Genomic DNA, 17,504 nt, shown 5'->3' on the forward strand with positions numbered 1-17,504 from the left:
GAACAAACTGATAACAAGTGAACCTCATTTTAGTCAAAAATCTAATGCACTCCTGGTGGGGGCCGACATTGTTTTGGAAAATACCGTGTGTTTGGAGGATAGAGTATCTCCATGCTTTTCATCTTTCAAAACTACTTCCTAACAGAATTTAAGAGATTCTGGGATGCAACTTCTAGACACCAAAGAAATTAGCATTCTTACTGTTTTAGGTTTTAAGTTCATTGCATTTAACATAATTATTGATGAATAATATGTACTTAACTGCCTTGTTGTTCATTGTTTCTGGTTTTGTAGTTCTGTTCCTTTCTTCTCTTGGTCTCTTCCCTTTTGGTTTGACCATTTTCTGTTATGTTTGGGTTCCTTTCTCTTTTTTGTGCGTCTGGTGTAGGTTTTGGTTTGTGGTTACCATGAAGTTCCTATATCTTGACCTATATACATACTAGTCTATTTTAAGATGATAATTAATTTCAAACACATCTGAAAAGCACTAATTTTTACTCCCTACCCCCACATCTTATGTTTTTGACATCTGACATTTTTGTGTATCCCTTAAATTACTGTTTATTGTAGTTACAGTTGATTTTACTAGTTTTTTCTTTAACCTTCATACTAACTTTTTAGGTATCTGCTTCACTGCCTTTACTATGTATTTCCTTTATCAATGACTTTTTCCTTTCATATATTTATTTCCAGTTATGGACTTTTCCACTTAAAGAAGACGGTTGAAATTTCTTGTAAGGCTGGTTTACTGGTGATGCACCTTATGCTTTTACTTGTCTGGGAAACTATCTTTAATTCTGAATGTTACCCTTGCAGGATAAAGTATTCGTAGTTTTAAGTTTTTCCCTTTCGGCATTTCAAATATATCCAGCTACTCCTTTCTGCCAGCCCAATATCTGCTGGAAAATCAACTGATAGTCTTATGGGGGTTTCCCTTGTATGTGACTTTCCTTTTCTCTTGCTGCCTTTAAGATTTTCTCTTTACCTTTTGCCATTTTAATTATAATACATCTTGGTGTGGCTCTTGTTGCAGGCTGTTTCCTGGATATCTGTTTCCCTTACCCAGATTATCAATCAATGTTTTCAGCTATTGGTTCTTCAAATAAATCAGCTTCCTTTCTCTCTTCTCCTTCTGGGACCCCTTATAATGTGCATGTTAGTACACTCTGTGTCCTCCCAGTGGTTCCTTAACCAAGCCTCACTTCATTTTTCTTCCCCGTTTGGCTTGGGTTCTTTACTCTTCCAGACTGCTGATCCTTTCTTTTGCATCCTCTAATCTGCTGTTAATTCCACCTAGTGTATTTTTCATTTGTTCATCTCTAATTGATTCTATTTTCTCTCCTTTTGCTGAAGTTCTCCCTGAGTTAATCCACTCTTCTCTCAAGGCTAATGAATGTATTTATGGTCATTACTTTGAACTCTTTACAGGTAGCATGCTTATCTCCATTTAGTTTAGTTCTTTTTCTGAGGTTTTGTCCTATTCTTTTGTTTGCAACATAGTCTTCATTTTGTTTGCCTTTCTTTCTTTTGTTTCTGTGAAATAGGCAACAGCTACCTCTCCCAGTCTTGAAGGAGTGGCCCTGTGAAGGAATGCCCCATGTAGACTGCGGGTGCCTGACAGCTTTGGATGGTGAGCTGAAATGGGAGCAGGCATAGGCCAGGGGGATCCTATGCACACTATGCTAGGGCCACCTTTGGAGATGGCTAGAGCTGGTGGGGGCCTGAGGCTCACTGGGGTGGCCCCACCAGGCTGGCTAGAGTGCCTGGACTCTGCTCCAGTCTGCACTATCAAGATGGAGGGGGAACATAGACAATGGTAATCAGCAGTGCTTCCCACCTGAGTCCCAGCAGTTTCTCCACCATTCGTCTGACACTGTAGTAAAGGGATCTCCTTCACTCATAGGCTAATTGCCCCTTAAACCAGTTTTTCTGCTGTGCCCCAGGGTGGACAAGTCTGCATACAGCCTCCTCCAGGCTATCCGTCCTTATGTAGTTTGCTGCATTGGTGGTGGGGTTCCTGTCATTACTGTTTCTCGCCTGCCTTTCTCTGTGTGGTCCCTCTCTCTTTTGTTGTACAGAAGCTGTTCAGTCAGCCCTCAGTTCTTCAAGAGCAATTGCTTTATATGTAGATTTGAGTTCAGCAGCTCCCTACACCTCTATCCTGGACTACCTCCCAAAAGTTTACTTCTGTCTGCCCGATTTTATTCCCCAGAGAAAACTTCTAACTTAGGAGAAGTTGTTACCTCATGTTCTCTTCTTCACCAATGAGACACAGACTCAGGAATTTAATATATCAAGAAAACAGGATTCTTGTACAGAAGGGCCCAGGACTGTTCTGCTCCACCCCAAGCCTGTGCAAGCAGTATATAGGATGACACCTAGCAGAAATCCGTCTACTGGAAACTACAGTGACCTAATATAAAATCATGTAAGTAGTAATTAGAATGCATTCAAACTTGTTATTTAATCCTCAAACAATTGTTTGAGCTGAGCATTATTCCCATTTTGAAAACAGTATGACTTGTATAACTCCCAAGTCCGGTGCTCTCTGACCCCTATTCAGTACGTATATAAAGCGAGTCTCTGGACTAGTCCGATCGTAGGAGACAAAACATACTAGTTAACTTTCTGAGCCTCAGCTATAAAATGTAAAGTTTAACTATTTTTATCATCTTTCACTTCAGGCATTGTGTTGAGTGGGAGAAACTGAGACGTGAATAAGTGGCAACAGATTTCCACCTTAAGAATGCAAAAAGCAAATTCTAAAAAATCTGCATGTATGATATAAGAGAATCTTACCCATTAAAAAAATAATATTTAGGCCTGGTCCAAGGAAAACATTTTAAGTTTATTTCAAAACAGTTAACTTCCTTCAATTGGAGCAGTGGCCAAAATTCAATACTGATACAAATATAAAATCTTAGGAGGTCAAAATATGTAATTCAGGCAAATTTTCTGAATTTTTTTTAAAGGCAGAATTTGTGAAACAATGTAATCAACATATGTAAAATAAGTAACAGTTCAAATTTAAGCTGAAAAACATTTGCTAATATTGAGAACATTGCACATATTTTCAATAACTTAAAAGTAAATGTCTACTCTTCCTATATCCACTTCTTTTTACTAGATTTAAATAAATCCAAATATTTTCTCATGGTAGGAGATTCTGGCATTAACTATAGCTGAGTTTAACAGAAATAGAGAAAACCATAAAGATTTATCAAGCATTCACAAATGATCACTTACAGCAATTCCTCAGAAGCCCTCAAAGAGAAAGGCTGTTCTCCACTTTCTAATAGCACCTAAAGTTTGCTGCATAATGTAATTCAAAAGAACAGCACTCTGACCAATGATAAACAACTTATAGAAATTCTTTCACCTATTCAAGGTTTCATTATAAAGCTACTATATTTGACCAATATTAAAAATCTTAAAACTCCATTATACTGCCCTTTCCATTATTATTAACTTAGCAACAAGTCATCTTTATGATGCCATTTACTCAACTGGAAAAAAGATGGTACATTCTTTGTTTTCACCTGTTAAGATTTAATTCAATAATTTGATTTCTCATTATATGAAAACTACATTTTCTTTCTCAGCACTGGACAGCACTAAAGTGAAAGCAGCTTTCATAATCTTTCACTTCCCTTTAAACGAAAGCATTATGGAATTTTCAGCAGTGAACATTATCTGGTTCCTACTTGAACCCCATCTCCAAAGAAATGAGAGAATCTAAGGTCCTATTCAAGGCAAAAAGGTTCCAATCCTAAATATTTCACTCCAACAACCTGTGTTCCATCATTGAGTAGTAAATGATCAATGACAACTAATGATGGTAACAGTACCCTCACTGACATCATTACTAAATTTTACATACTATTTTATATGCAAATATATGCATATAAAATATTTGCACAGATAAATTAGTGTTAATTAAAAACTCATCTACAAATGTCCTTTCTTCTGAAATCTATAGAATTGTTTTCAAGACTAGAAACCTAAAACATCCTGACTATACGTTAAAAACACATGTTATGTAATACACGTTATGGAAAACTTCAGAACTAATCTCATTTAAAAAAAAAAAACCCACAAACTTATTAGAGTGCTTTTGTTATTGCTGAATCTAATTAGACTTAAAGGAGACCACTGAATACTAAATTCAGGTATTTACTAAATAGTGTTGATTTCTACTCGTCAAACAGCCCTAACACACCAACAACTGGAACAAGGGTAGTTTTTCTCTGCTGTCTATTAGGAAGTTGAAACATTTTCAATTAAAGCCTTCATTTTTCCTGTAGACTTCAACATGTGTGGCCCAAACTAGAAAAGAAACAAAAAGTATAAATAAAGATACTGATTCAGGTAACAGTAATGATACATTCCCCTCCTAATCATGGATCAAAGGTCTGGGTAGGTTCTGCATGAAAAACCAAGCAGCTAGATAATATTAAAACCTTCATGAACTGAACATGACACATTAACAGAATGAAAGGTAAAGAGGTAACCAAATTACTTCTTAGAAAACTATAATCATCTTAGCAAGACCATAAGCTTTAGTCCAATTTTACTTCTCTGAGTAAAAGAATGAAGTACAAGGTTTCCTTTTTTCAATGTCTAAGGAGTTTCAAAGATGCTAGAATATCTAAGATACCTGCCTCTCTGGAATGGATAAGCACATATTCTACATGACAGTAAAGGGAATGTATAAATTAGTATCTGAGTTTCCCTGAAATCTGCTCAATCTCTCTGACATGAAACCCATCCTGTAAGGCCCAGGTCAAATCTCACCCTCTTCAGACAACTTTCACAGGACACCCTAAGGGAAAATGATCTTTACTTTGAATTCTCTATCACAACATACATACTGTCCTAAGATACAAATTTTATTATAATAAATTTCGCTTCATTTTGCTTACATATAAAGCACAGCATGGAAAAATTTAACACTGGAGATGCTAAGTAGTGAAACCAGGAGTTGGCTTTTGGTTCCTTTTTTATGCTCTTCTATAAATAATCTATTTGCGGGGATGGGCTAAATCCCATAGCACATCCTTCTCAATCTTGCCGAGGCCACGGCTAAATGTCACAAAATACAAGTGCTCAGCAATGGAGTAAATGTCGTACAAGGGAAGAAGTGTGACCTGATACTCACCAACACTGTTTCTGAGGTGGCCTCTGATGCAGGTTTTGGAATTCCTTTTTCAACTTCACCTTGACTATCGCTTCGATATCGATAAGCAAATTTCTTTTTCAGAGCCTCTGCTATGAGGGCAGCAGGATCAGTAGCATCCACTGGCTTGGGCTTTATATCCTGTTCTGACCTTAAGGAAGTGAACAGAAACCAAGGGGACATTTCGATATGCTGGCATCCCTAAGAGAAGTACGTTGTGTGCCTTTACATGCTTGATGGCACGTCTCTAGCATGTTACTGACAAACACAGAAGTGAGATAGAAACCCTAGATTTAAGGCTCAATAAAAGAACACAAAGATACTCAATTCAACTCCCGAGCACGGATTATGCTCTCCTTCAGGGCAATTACAGTTCCATTCTCCCAAAGCCTAGTGATTACCATAGTAGGTATACAACACAGCTTTAAACAACTGGACAATAACAAAGACTTTACATAAAAGAACTTTAAATGCAATGGGGGAAGGGGGCCTGGGTGGCTCAGTTGGTTAAGTGACTGCCTTCAGCTCACGTCATGATCCTGGAGTCCTGGGATCAAGTCCCACATCGGGCTCCCTGCTCAGCAGGGAGCCTGCTTCTCCCTCTGACCCTCTCCCCTCTCATGCTGTTTCTCTCTCTCTCTCTCTCTCATAAATAAATAAAATCTTAAAAAAAAAAAAAAAGCAATGGGGGAAAAACTAAAAAGTAACCTGGAGATGTTTGCTAATTTCTTAGTTATATTCGGAGACACTGGGCCTTTTTTTAAACTAAAAACTAGAACTATTCATGGTAATCAGGTTATAAAGTTCTCAAGAAGTCTAGTACTTCTGTTTTACAAGACGTAACAAAGGAAGTGTGAGAGAAGGTAAACGTATCCTCACCTTTTTACTGATCGAAGTTTTACACTGTTCATATCTTTAAGGATCTCTAGCATATTTGGCATATCGGGTTTCTTTGGACTGCTCTTAACGGGAGTCTTCCCAGCCCAGGCTTTTTTCTCTCTTCGCTCTTTTATCAGGTCAACAGCTGATGATACACTTTGGTGGAGCCCTGATGGGGGAAGGGGTGGGGGAGGCGGGGGCGGTGGTGGGACAGAGGATGGTGGTGTAGTAACAGATGTGGTAGGATCTAAGTCACCTACAGAAATAAGGAAAAATCAATTTAATCTTGATGGTAACAGCAAATAAAATACTTTTAACAGCAAAATTATGTTAAGGACTTTTGTATACCTGAAATCAATATGCTTAAAAAAAATCTAATCTAATCCCAAACTCTCCAGATGGAAAAGTTCCATTTAACAGGGGTGTTTTTGTGATCTCAAGTGTTCAAGTCTGACCGCTGCATACTCTGTGACTACTTTTAGATGTAAAAGTGCACTGTATAAACATCTTCAATATACAGTTTGACAATTCAGTACTATATTTGAAAAAAACTGATAAATTTGTGGTTCATTTTAAGAATATTTACATATAAGACTTACTGAGCATTAAAAGTTTTAAGACTTATTATTCAACAAATTTCTGAAAGAAGAAAAAGTGTTACTTTTCAAAACAGTAAGGTAAGAGTTAAAGTGGTTACAAAATAAGGATGTAAAAATTCATCTTTATGCATAACTAGAGGACAGAGTTGTTCACTGGTTGAATTGTATTGATTAGGGGGAGCTCAATGCAAAATTTTTTACTCAAGGGATTTCGAGTGTAAATAGAACATCTAAAATAACATAAATCTCCAAACTGCCTCACTATTTACAGCAGTTTTCATAGTCTGCCAGAAGAGGGAGGTAAAGCAAAAGAGAAATGCAATTTAAAAGTTAAAAGCAGGACTTCTGGTTTTAAAAAAGTTACATGCAAATTTCATTTAAGTAACCGGTTACTTCTCAAGCACTCAGTGCCCCAGAGTGCATCGCCCTCCGTCCATCTTGGCAGTACACAGGCTGGATGAGGTTTCCATGTTGGATTACATTAAACTCCAGGAGCACAAGTGGCTCAGAAGCAGTAACTGTCCTTATACTTTAACTTTTAGAGATGGCTAATTCTGAGTCTAGCCAGGACTCAGGAACACCACTAGGAAAAACAACTACTACTTGCCAACAGGTTAATGGGCTAGGATTTCAAGGCTATGGTTTCTTCTCCAAAGTAACAATACACACAAATAAAAGCCAACAGTATTAGACCAGGAGTCACAGGACCTGAATTCAGTTTCTACTCCGGTCAAGAGGAAGAGAAATGACTATTAAGTAGCTACTATGTGCTAAAGGCATTGTATATAATTTCCACATTTACTACAACAACCCCACAATATAGGTACTCTTAGCCCATTTTAGAGCAGGAGAGGGAGGGAGAAAGGCCAAGGACTTGCCTTAGGACATGCAGGTAAGTAAAGAGCAGTCAACCCTGTCAAGGCTGTTTTGAAATTACTTCACGGCTGAGAAAATTGGTGCCATTATCACAAAGTTTCCCAGTGCATTCACACAAGCAGCAATTCAACTGTATGAATTTCAGTATTTTTCTAAACTTATCCTCTCTCATAGCATCATTGCATCAAAATTGTTCAAAACCAACAAAAACCACTTAAACTTGACTGGGTCCAGGACTGAACCATGGAGATGACTGACCTTTGGTTTTCCAACAACCCCATGGCTGTTACTTGCTAATACATTTTAAAATTAGTGGCATTCTCCTAATTTCCAGTTCATTGGTTAAAACAAATGTAGGATTTACAGACCTGCAATGAGATTTTGCTGTTCTTGCAGGGTCACAATTTTGGCAATCTGAGCTCTGAGAGCAGCAAGTTCATTTTCAAGGGCACAGATCTTCTGCAGGGCTTCCTCATTTGCTAGTGCTCTCTTCTGTTGAGGATCTTCTGGAGACAGGTTTGGTAAGGAAAACTGCCTGCTTGGTGGCTTCTCAAAGAAAGGAAGGTCATCCTGAAGGGGTTGCCTTGATCTGACCTCTGTCCTGCAAGAAAGAAAGGATAGCTATATCACAGGGTTTGTAAGGAAATACAAAAATCATCATTATCAATTAATCAGAACATGGTATCTGAGAAATACTTTTCAGACTGACCTTACATAAATCCCCTCCTGTAAGTTTCAAAACAACAAAGTACTCATCAACCTGATGTAGACACATATCAAGCCAGGTTTCTTATTGCCATCATTCTTCTTAATCTCTATATAATATGCACAAACCCACACTGTCAGGAGGCATCACAGATTCCAACAATGTTTTTGCTAATTCATGTTTTGAATGGGTTTGAACTAAGGTGAAGAAACTGTAATGCTCTTAAAAATGGTAAACTAATTACCGGTTACATTTGACAACAAAAATCAAATGAGTAATACAATAGCCTTTTGCCGGGATCTTGGCTTCTGCATTTCAAAGTCAGTGTTTTCCACGTTTGATAGAATACAACAAATTTCAAGATGTAGTGTAACAGTATGTCCCAAATACAGCACAAGAAACTGAAAAGGAGGGACAAGAATCAACTGAAACCATGCAGTAACTACATACACAGTCTCATTTTCACTTGTTTAAAGAAGTTTTTTAATATGCACTGCTCCACTGTTCCAAATATGTCTTTTGAGGCTGAGAATAAAATTCAGATTTCTTTTCAACCATCAATTTATATGCTTAGCTGTTTCCTCCTATTTTCTACAATTAGGTTTTCTGGGCCTTTAAGGCCTTTGTTCTTCCAGCTTTATTGAGGTAAAATTGACAGTTGTATTTATTTAAGGTGTACAGCATGATGATCTGAGTACACATTTTGAAATAATCACCACAATCAAGTTAATGAACATATCCTGGTTTCCCTCACAGTTTCATGTGGTCATGTGACTGAGTTCTGGCTAACAAGATGTAGGTAGATGTTGACAGGAGAGGACTCCATGAGTCCTTTCACCTACAGCCCCACCCCATTCCTTCCTCCTGAGTCTTTGAGTACAAGGTGATGACTGGACTTGAGAGTCCCAGCCAGCCAACGGCTAACCTGGACGTAGAAGCCAATGCTCAGGTTGGCAGAGAGCCTGTCTGAGTCCCTGTGGACACTGTAGGGCCACTGTCAGCTTCAGACGATCTACTCTGGATGTTTTTGATTTGAGAGAAATAAACTTCCATCTGTAGAAGCCGCCATTATTTGGGGCTTCTCTTGTTACATGTACTCAAACCTAATCCTGTTATAAAACCGCCATTAAATTCTATTTTAATTTTCCTTTAACTGGATATTGGTATTTTATTTTTGCTTGAGAACTGTTCTAATTCTTCATTCTACCTTGTGTTCTAAATGAAGGAATTCTTGGACCTTTAGCTTTTGGTATTCATGAAATTCAGATGTTTTTCATATCTAATTTTGCTTATGCTCTGTTAATTTAACATACATGGAGAATGCATGTAAACTTTTTACCTGTAATATTGTTAAACAAAAATATTTGGAGAATAAATGTCCCAGTTGTTCCCTAGCCTTAGCTTAGCTAGCAAGAAACTTTAAAAATACTAACTTTATTAATTTTATTTAATTTGGAGTATCTGTGGGATAGAGAAATAGGTTTGGCTTACAAAGCTTTAATTACCACTCCCTTTCTTACCTCCACACTGGGAAGAAACAGGTGATGAAATTTCTTTAAAAGCATGTGAAGACTAAACAATGGTAAAAACTTCTCTAAGGAACAGTACCTATATTCTGATTACATACATTAATATGTTCTTTGAAAGATTACATGTTATATAAGTTACAGATTAGATGCATGTGCTCTAATAACCTGCAATAAAGAAAGTAATTTTAATAAGACATTGACATTGACATGAGAAAGCGTGCATGTACTTTGCTTTAATAAAATGAACCCAAAAGAAGAATATTTTCATATCTGGGGATGGAAGTGAGAATGATGGTCTGTTTTCCTATTATGTATGTGCACAGAAATTTCTTGAAGTCTGTATTGTAACAGCAAATAAATTTTGGATACCAGAATCTTTAGTGTGACTCAACAAAAAATGTTATAATACTGCTTATTCAAGAATTAGTGGTCATTTTATTTTTTATTTAAGTAATCTCTATATCCAACAGGGGGCGCGAACTCATGACCCCAAGTTCAAGAGTTGCATGCTCTTCCAACTGAGCTGGCCAAGTGCCCCCTTGTGGTCACTTTAGTAGAGAATATTTTCCCACCTAAAATTCTACACATCTCAGGATCCAAAAGTATTAAATGATTATAAGTTTGTCTTAAAATGTTACCATTCAAGTAAGCCAAAGTTCAAATCCCATGAACATTTACGCTTCAATATCCAGAACTGGAACAAGATAATATGACAATTTGGATTAAGAGATCAACTTATCAACTATAAATCATGTTTGAACAGATTACTTTAAAATACCTTCTTGCCAAAATGAACTGAGAGAGAATTAATGAATATTGAACGGCAACTGCAATGTTAAAAAAAGAAGTTATTGCATCTCCCCATAACTCCTACAGATCAATTTTTCCACTTTGATTTTCTACTGAAAATTATGGACAAAGCACTCACTATTGTTAATCTTGAAAACCAGTGTGCCAGGATAAGAGGAAAAAAGTCTAGTCCTTAAAAAAAAGTAATTTAAGTAACAGTGTCAGATCATCTGTATTTTATATCTATCCTATTTTTACAAATTTGATGATACAGATTCTACATTTCCTTATGTGAAATACTGTTAATGGTTATGAGTCCAAACAAAGTAATTATAGGAAATGTGGAACTTTCAATGTGGATTTTTAGAAGCTGAAAAAGGAAAATAATCCTGAAATGATTATGTCTTCTCAAAGCCATAGAAAGATTTGGCATTTATAGGAGCTCAAGAACCAAAACAGCAACAACAACAACAACAGCAACAAAACCCAAAAAGTTGCTCTGCAATATTCTTGTGTATGTAAAATATTTAGATGTTATGAAATTCTCAGATATGTCCCTTCCTTTAAAAATGCACACATCCTTTTCCCACAGACATGTTCTATAAGACATCTGACAAATCATTCTCAGAACTGATGTGTTCTGCCATCCTTCAGAGGGCTAATAAAAGCTAGAATGCAGAGGCAGAATTAATCCAAATGAAGAAAAGTGATCTTTTCTAAAATTTATATATATAATTCTGAGAACTTTTAAAGAAACAAAGCAAATATAAAACAAAAACAACAAAAAGAAGGATCAAGTATGGATGTCCCAAAAGCAGAAGACAAACCATGATCATCTCTTAAAAAACAATTTCTGCATCCCAACTTCTGCAGGCGAGATTTCTACCTTTTTTGTTTGAGTTTGGCTCCAAAATGCCTTACGACAGGCTCCTGTTCAGAGTGGCATTGCACAAGAATTTTCTAGCTCTCTTATTTCTTCAATGATACTATCAAGGGCAGCCACTTTTGAAGTACAACTTAGATAAATATGAAGGGCTTTTTAAGCTCCACTAACCATTTCAAAGAAAATTCTCAATTAATATAATGCACCTCTGAAGTCCTTTCTTTTTCCTTATCATACAGTTAATGAAAACTTGAAATTTGAGATCATTTTAAATTAGCCCATTGCCCTATGAAAGACGGTATTCCCGGTATGATTTTTACTAACTCTCCCTCATCTTTTTAGTTTAGAGAATGGCCCAGAAAGGTATAAAAATACACTCTCTTGTCAATAGGATCCAGGGAGCTTGGAAAAAAATTCAGTTCCCTGAAAACAATCCAGTTCTCTGAAAACATGAAGTTGGGTAGAAAACTAAGTCTTTTCAAAGTGAGCAAGTAGTTGAATAAAGACAACTGGACTGGGAAATTTTTTTGACAGGCAAGTAATCCATTAAAGGATTTATAGTGGGGAGTAGGCAGGACTTATGTAAGGCTACAGACCCACGTGACAACTGCATTGTTTCAGACTCTGTTCCTGTTTTGGCATTTTAAAAGTTGGACCTTCCTAAAAGTGATTATTTAATGAGAATAACATTAAATCCATGTATTTAATGTAGTACTTAACGGCAGTATTTTATTGATGTACATTATCAATGTCTAGTGTCAAATAATTAAGATTAAAATATGAATGAGTAACAACTGCTTTTTGCTGCACTATGAGTAGGAAACAGTCTTGCTCTAATCCACTGAGTTTCCTGGTCTACCCTCACACCTATGGAGCTGTGTCAAACTAGCCTGCTTGCATGCTGAGTCATCTCCTTTGGAATCTTGTCAATGTCCTCCTCTATGAGGTCGGTGTTTCTCCCCAACACTCCTTAAACAGAGCATTCCATTCTATACTTATATTCAAATTCGAAAAATTAAAGTGGGTATCTTTAGTCAAAGTCCTCAGTCTCACTTTGCTATCCTTATATCGCAGATTTTCATAAATATGTTCATCTTAGTCAATAGATTACAAACATTCTGGTAAGCAAAGGGGCTACCTTTAATACTTTCAAGTCTTATGAACCTATAAATTTGCATTTTATACATACTCATTTTGATAGGTATGTGGCATTCAGAATTAAGAATAAGATACAATTAGAGTAAAATAAAATGAACTGGAATTGACCTTGAACTTGAAATAGTCCAATATTCCTTCTACTCCAAAGCTATCAAATACTTGATGACAATGTCTATGTTGTCTACTAAGAAGCCACAGAGATTATAGTCTTTTATAGTCTTTTAATTTCATAATTAATTAGTTAATTTCATAATGCAAATGCTATGCTGTGTATATATCTAAAGATACACATTTCTCCTTAGGCTACTACTATGAAAGAGAACAGAGGGATTCTTAAACAAGATTATCAGTTATATTGATTCTGTCAAAGAATCTCAATGCTCTTATAATTCTTTCCAATTCTGAGGTCATTCTGTTAATTCAAAGGGAAATTAAAATGTATATAGAAGAGAAAAAAAAGAGGCCTTACTCCGTGCACGCTAAGTTCTCTCTGTGCTAAGTTCTCTCATGTTATCTTCTAAAATTCTCGTTTTTTTAAAGATTTCATTTATTTATTAGAGAGAGAGAGCACAAGCAGGGGGACAGGGAGAGGGAGAAGCAGGCTCCCCACTGAGCAGGGAGCCCAGTGCGATGCAGGGCTCGATCCCAGGACCCTGGAATCATGACCTGAGCCAAAGGCAGACACTTAACCAACTGAGCCACCCAGGTGCCCCTCAAGATAGGTATTAATTCTTCTAATATAAGGGAAAAAAACTGAAGTTCAGTGCATTTGAAAAAAAAATAATTTGTACAATAACTATGAAGGACTCTTATATATGCTATTTTCCCAGAGACAAAATACTGTGACATTGTAATGGTTATAAAAATGTCATCAACATAAATTTGAAGGGAGAAAGAAGAAAAAAATACCACAAATAGCTTTGGCTTTCAAACAAATACAAATATGAGAGGCACAGAAACACTCAAACTGAAATATACAAGTTCTTAAATCTACTCTCATTCATATTGTCTTTAAGATTTAAAAGTTACAAGGGACACCTGGCTGGCTCAGTCGGTGGAGCATGCGACTCTTGATCTTGGGGTTTTAAGTTTCAAGCCCCACACTGGGTGTAGAGATTACTTAAAAATAAAATCTTTAAAAAAAAAAACAAGATTTAAGTTATACTTTTAAAATATTTTTTATTACATAATCTCCATCTACAATTTGTCAAAAATCAATGCAAAGAGGGTGCCTGGGTGGCTCAGTTGGTTAGGCGACTGCCTTCGGCTCAGGTCATGATCCTGGAGTCCCTGGATCGAGTCCCGCATCGGGCTCCCTGCTCGGCAGGGAGTCTGCTTCTCCCTCTGACCCTCCCCCCTCTCATGTGCTCTCTCTCATTCTCTCTCTCTCAAATAAATAAATAAAATCTTTAAAAAAAATAAAAAATAAAAATTAAAAAAAAATCAATGCAAAGAGCAATATAGCACTATACTGCAAAAGAAAAAGTCTGCCCAATTTTTCTCATCATGTGGGCCATATCACTAACCCTGTAACCATGGCCATGGGCACTTCACTGCCTTATCAACTTCCTCCCTCTAGAGCACCACTCAAATCCAGCTGGGTCTCCTCTGTTTCCTTCTTTCTTTCTTCAAGTTCAGATTATCTTTACCTAAAGTACTTCCAAGCACCTTTTCAAAGACCCTTTAGCCAATTATTTTCAACATCACAGACCAAATCCATTATTCAGATCCATTATGCCAATTCAGTTACTATCATCACAATCCCCATTTATAGCTATCCCATGTCATTCTCCGCAAACATGACATTTGTGTTAAAAGTCCTTTAGAGACTTCTCTTTCCAGGAAGATGGAGCAGACTAGTTTTCCCTATTCTTCCTCTAACTAAAACTAAAAAGCCTGGACATTACACATAAAACAAATGTAAGATGACTGAAAGCTGGGGAGAAGACAGAATGGCTGGGACTTTGGGATCCAAACAAACGACACAGGAGTGAGTTCCCCAAGTTTTTCTTTTGCTTCATATATCCCAGACTGGTTGCTGGAGTAATGGGTAACCCAGAAATGTCAAGGGAGCAACAAAAGCCTGCTCTCCCAGCCAAAGGACCAAGAAAAGGGTAGGCTCCCAAGAGAGAGAACTTATGTAAAAATTACTGCTCTAGGAGCGCCTGGGTAGCTCAGTCAGTTAAGCATCTGCCTTCAGCTCAGGTCATGATCCCAGGGTCCTGGGATCGAGCCCTGCGTCGGGCTCCCTGCTCAGCGGGAAGACTGCTTCTCCCTCTCCCTCCCGCTCATGCTCAGTCTCTCTCTCAAATAAATTAATAAAATCTTTAAAAATAATAATAATAATAAAATAACTGCTCCACTCCAAACACCACAGAAAGCCCTGTGGTCCCACCTTTACCATGCAACAAAGGCTAACTCCCATCCTTATTAGGCTGTAAAGAGGTGCCTCATACTCTGCAGGATGCTGTCAGAGAAAGCAGGGAGAAGGAACTTAAGAAGGGCACCCAATCCCTCATGGTATAGTGGAGACAATGTGAGGAGCCAGCAATAATGAGGCACTCACATCTACCTGCTGGGATAGTGTCACAAGAGGCCTTGTGGAGAGCTGGAGCTCCCACCAATACCCTCAGGGGTGAATGGAGGTTTAATGGGAAACCTGGATTTCTACTCCCACCTGGCAGAAATAAGGTAGCACTTACTCTTTCCCTGCCAGAGTGCTATTAGTGAAAAACAGCTAAAAGAAAAGTTTAGATCCAGAGGCTCCTATACCAAAAATATCTAGATTTCAATCAAAAATCACTCCTTATACCAAGAACCCTAAAGAACATAAACTGAATGAAAAAGACAATAGATGCCAACTCTGAGAAGTTAGAGATGTTAAAATTATCTGACATAAAGAAAGTATAATGGGAGCCTGGTGGCTCAGTTAGTTAAGCGACTGCCTCTGGCTCAGGTCATGATCCTGGAGTCCCAGGACCAGTCCCGCATCAGGCTCCCTGCTCAGTGGGGAGTCTGCTTCTCTCTCTGACCCTCCCCCTTCTCATTCTCTCTCTCTCAAATAAATAAATAAAATCTTAAAAAAAGAAGCTATGATTAAAAAGGTTTCAATGAGCTATTACCAGCATTCTTGAAATAGTCTCAGCAAAGAAACACAAAATATAAAGGAGAACCAAATGAAAATTTTAGAAAATGTAAAATAACTGAAAACACAGTGGACAGGATCAAAAACAGAATGGTGAAGACAGAGATAGAACAACAAAAATTATCCAATTTGAAAAGCAAAGAGCAAACAGACTAGGAAAAAAATGAACAGTCTCAGTAACCTGTATGACTATAAAAGATCTAATATTTGGGTTATCAGGATCCTAGAAGGAGGGGAGAAAGAGGGCCAGGCTGAAAAAGTACGTAAAGAAATAATGGGCAGACAACTTACTTAAAATATTTACAGAAATAATGACAAAAGACATAAACTTGAAAATTCAAGAAACCGAATGAACCCGAAACAGGCTAAACACAAAGAAATAAATGCCAAGAAACATCTTACTCAAACTTCTAAAAACCAAGACAAGAAAATTTTAAAGCAGCTAGAAAGAAAGGGCACCCTACCTATAGAGGAAAAAAACTCTTCGAATGACAGACGATTTCTCATCTGAAACCACGGAGGCTTGAAGAAACTGGCATATTTTTCAAGTGCTAAAAGACAATAACTATGAACTCATAACCTCATATCCAGCAAATATATCCCTCAAAATTGGGGAAATCAAGAATTCTCAAATGAAAGAAAAAAAAAACTAAAAAATTTTAGAGCAAGCACACCTAACCTAAAAGAATGGCTGAAGGAGTTCTCTAAACAGAAAGCAAGCAGTAAAAGGAGAAACTGCATCAGGCAGAAAGAAAAACACAGCAAAAATGTAAGTAGACTTATTTTCTCCTCTTTCTAAATTATGTTTTCTAAGTTATGTTTGATGGTTGAAGGAAATATACTGTCTGATGTGATTCTAAATGTCTGCATACAAAATTTTTAAGAAAATTATAAACAGAGGAGGGTATAGGGACATATAGGAGAAGATTAACTGGTAAAATGACAATACCAGTAGAATGTTATAAGTTTAGGTATATACAATGTAATACTTAGATCAATCACCAAAAGAACTTTACAAGGAGAGACACTCAAAAACATAGATAAATCACAAAGGGATTCCAAAAAAAAATGTTTAAGTACCCCCACAGAAAAGTAGAAAAAAAGAGAATAGGGGAGAAAAAGAGTAGACTTAAACTCTAACGTAACTAAAATTACATAAATGTAAATGGTTTATATATACACCAATTAAAAGACAGATTGGCAGTGGATTAAAAAATTATGACCCAACAGTATGCTGTCTACAAGAAACTCACTTCAAATGTAATGACATAGGCAGGGTGAAAGTATACAAATAGAAAAAGAAAACGATCTGGAACAGAGAGGGACATTAAATAATAGTGAAATTATAAGACATAGCATTTCTAATGTGTATGCACCAAACAGACTTCAAAATATAAAAAGCAAAAACTGTGAAAAACAGAAAGCAGAAATACACAAACCCACAAATATAGTTGGATCTCAACACCCCCTTTGCAACAACTGTTAGACAATCAGGAAGGATAGAGAAAAATTCAACAACGGGATCTATTTGACATTTATAGGGTATTCCATGCACAATTCACATTTTTTTCAAGTAACCACAGAATATAAACAAAAATGGCCCATATCTGGACCATTAAAATAAAAAATTCAACAAATTTAAAAGAATGGAAATATATAGCCTGTGTTCTCTGGCCACAATAGAATTTCAAAACTAGAACTAAATAATGGAATAACAGCAAAATTTCCAAACATTTGGAAACTGAACAAACTTCGAAATAATCC

General features: G+C 36.8%; 1 protein-coding gene across 2 annotated transcripts in view; it reads right to left on the reverse strand.

The window, feature by feature from the left end:
- Positions 1 to 2,827: 2,827 nt before the first annotated feature.
- Positions 2,828 to 17,504, reverse strand: part of MTFR1 (mitochondrial fission regulator 1) — a 65,216-nt gene continuing 50,539 nt past the window's right edge. For both annotated transcript variants that reach the window (XM_036090037.2, XM_078072334.1), the window contains 4 exons: positions 7,899 to 8,131; positions 6,056 to 6,311; positions 5,159 to 5,327; positions 2,828 to 4,326 (listed from right to left, as the gene is read on the reverse strand). In XM_036090037.2, the coding sequence (XP_035945930.1) occupies positions 4,258 to 4,326; positions 5,159 to 5,327; positions 6,056 to 6,311; positions 7,899 to 8,131 (727 nt within the window). In that variant the 3' untranslated portion in view covers positions 2,828 to 4,257. The remainder of the gene's footprint in view (positions 4,327 to 5,158; positions 5,328 to 6,055; positions 6,312 to 7,898; positions 8,132 to 17,504) is intronic.

This window comes from Halichoerus grypus, chromosome 5, assembly GCF_964656455.1.
Source record: "Halichoerus grypus chromosome 5, mHalGry1.hap1.1, whole genome shotgun sequence".
Taxonomy (NCBI): domain Eukaryota; kingdom Metazoa; phylum Chordata; class Mammalia; order Carnivora; family Phocidae; genus Halichoerus; species Halichoerus grypus.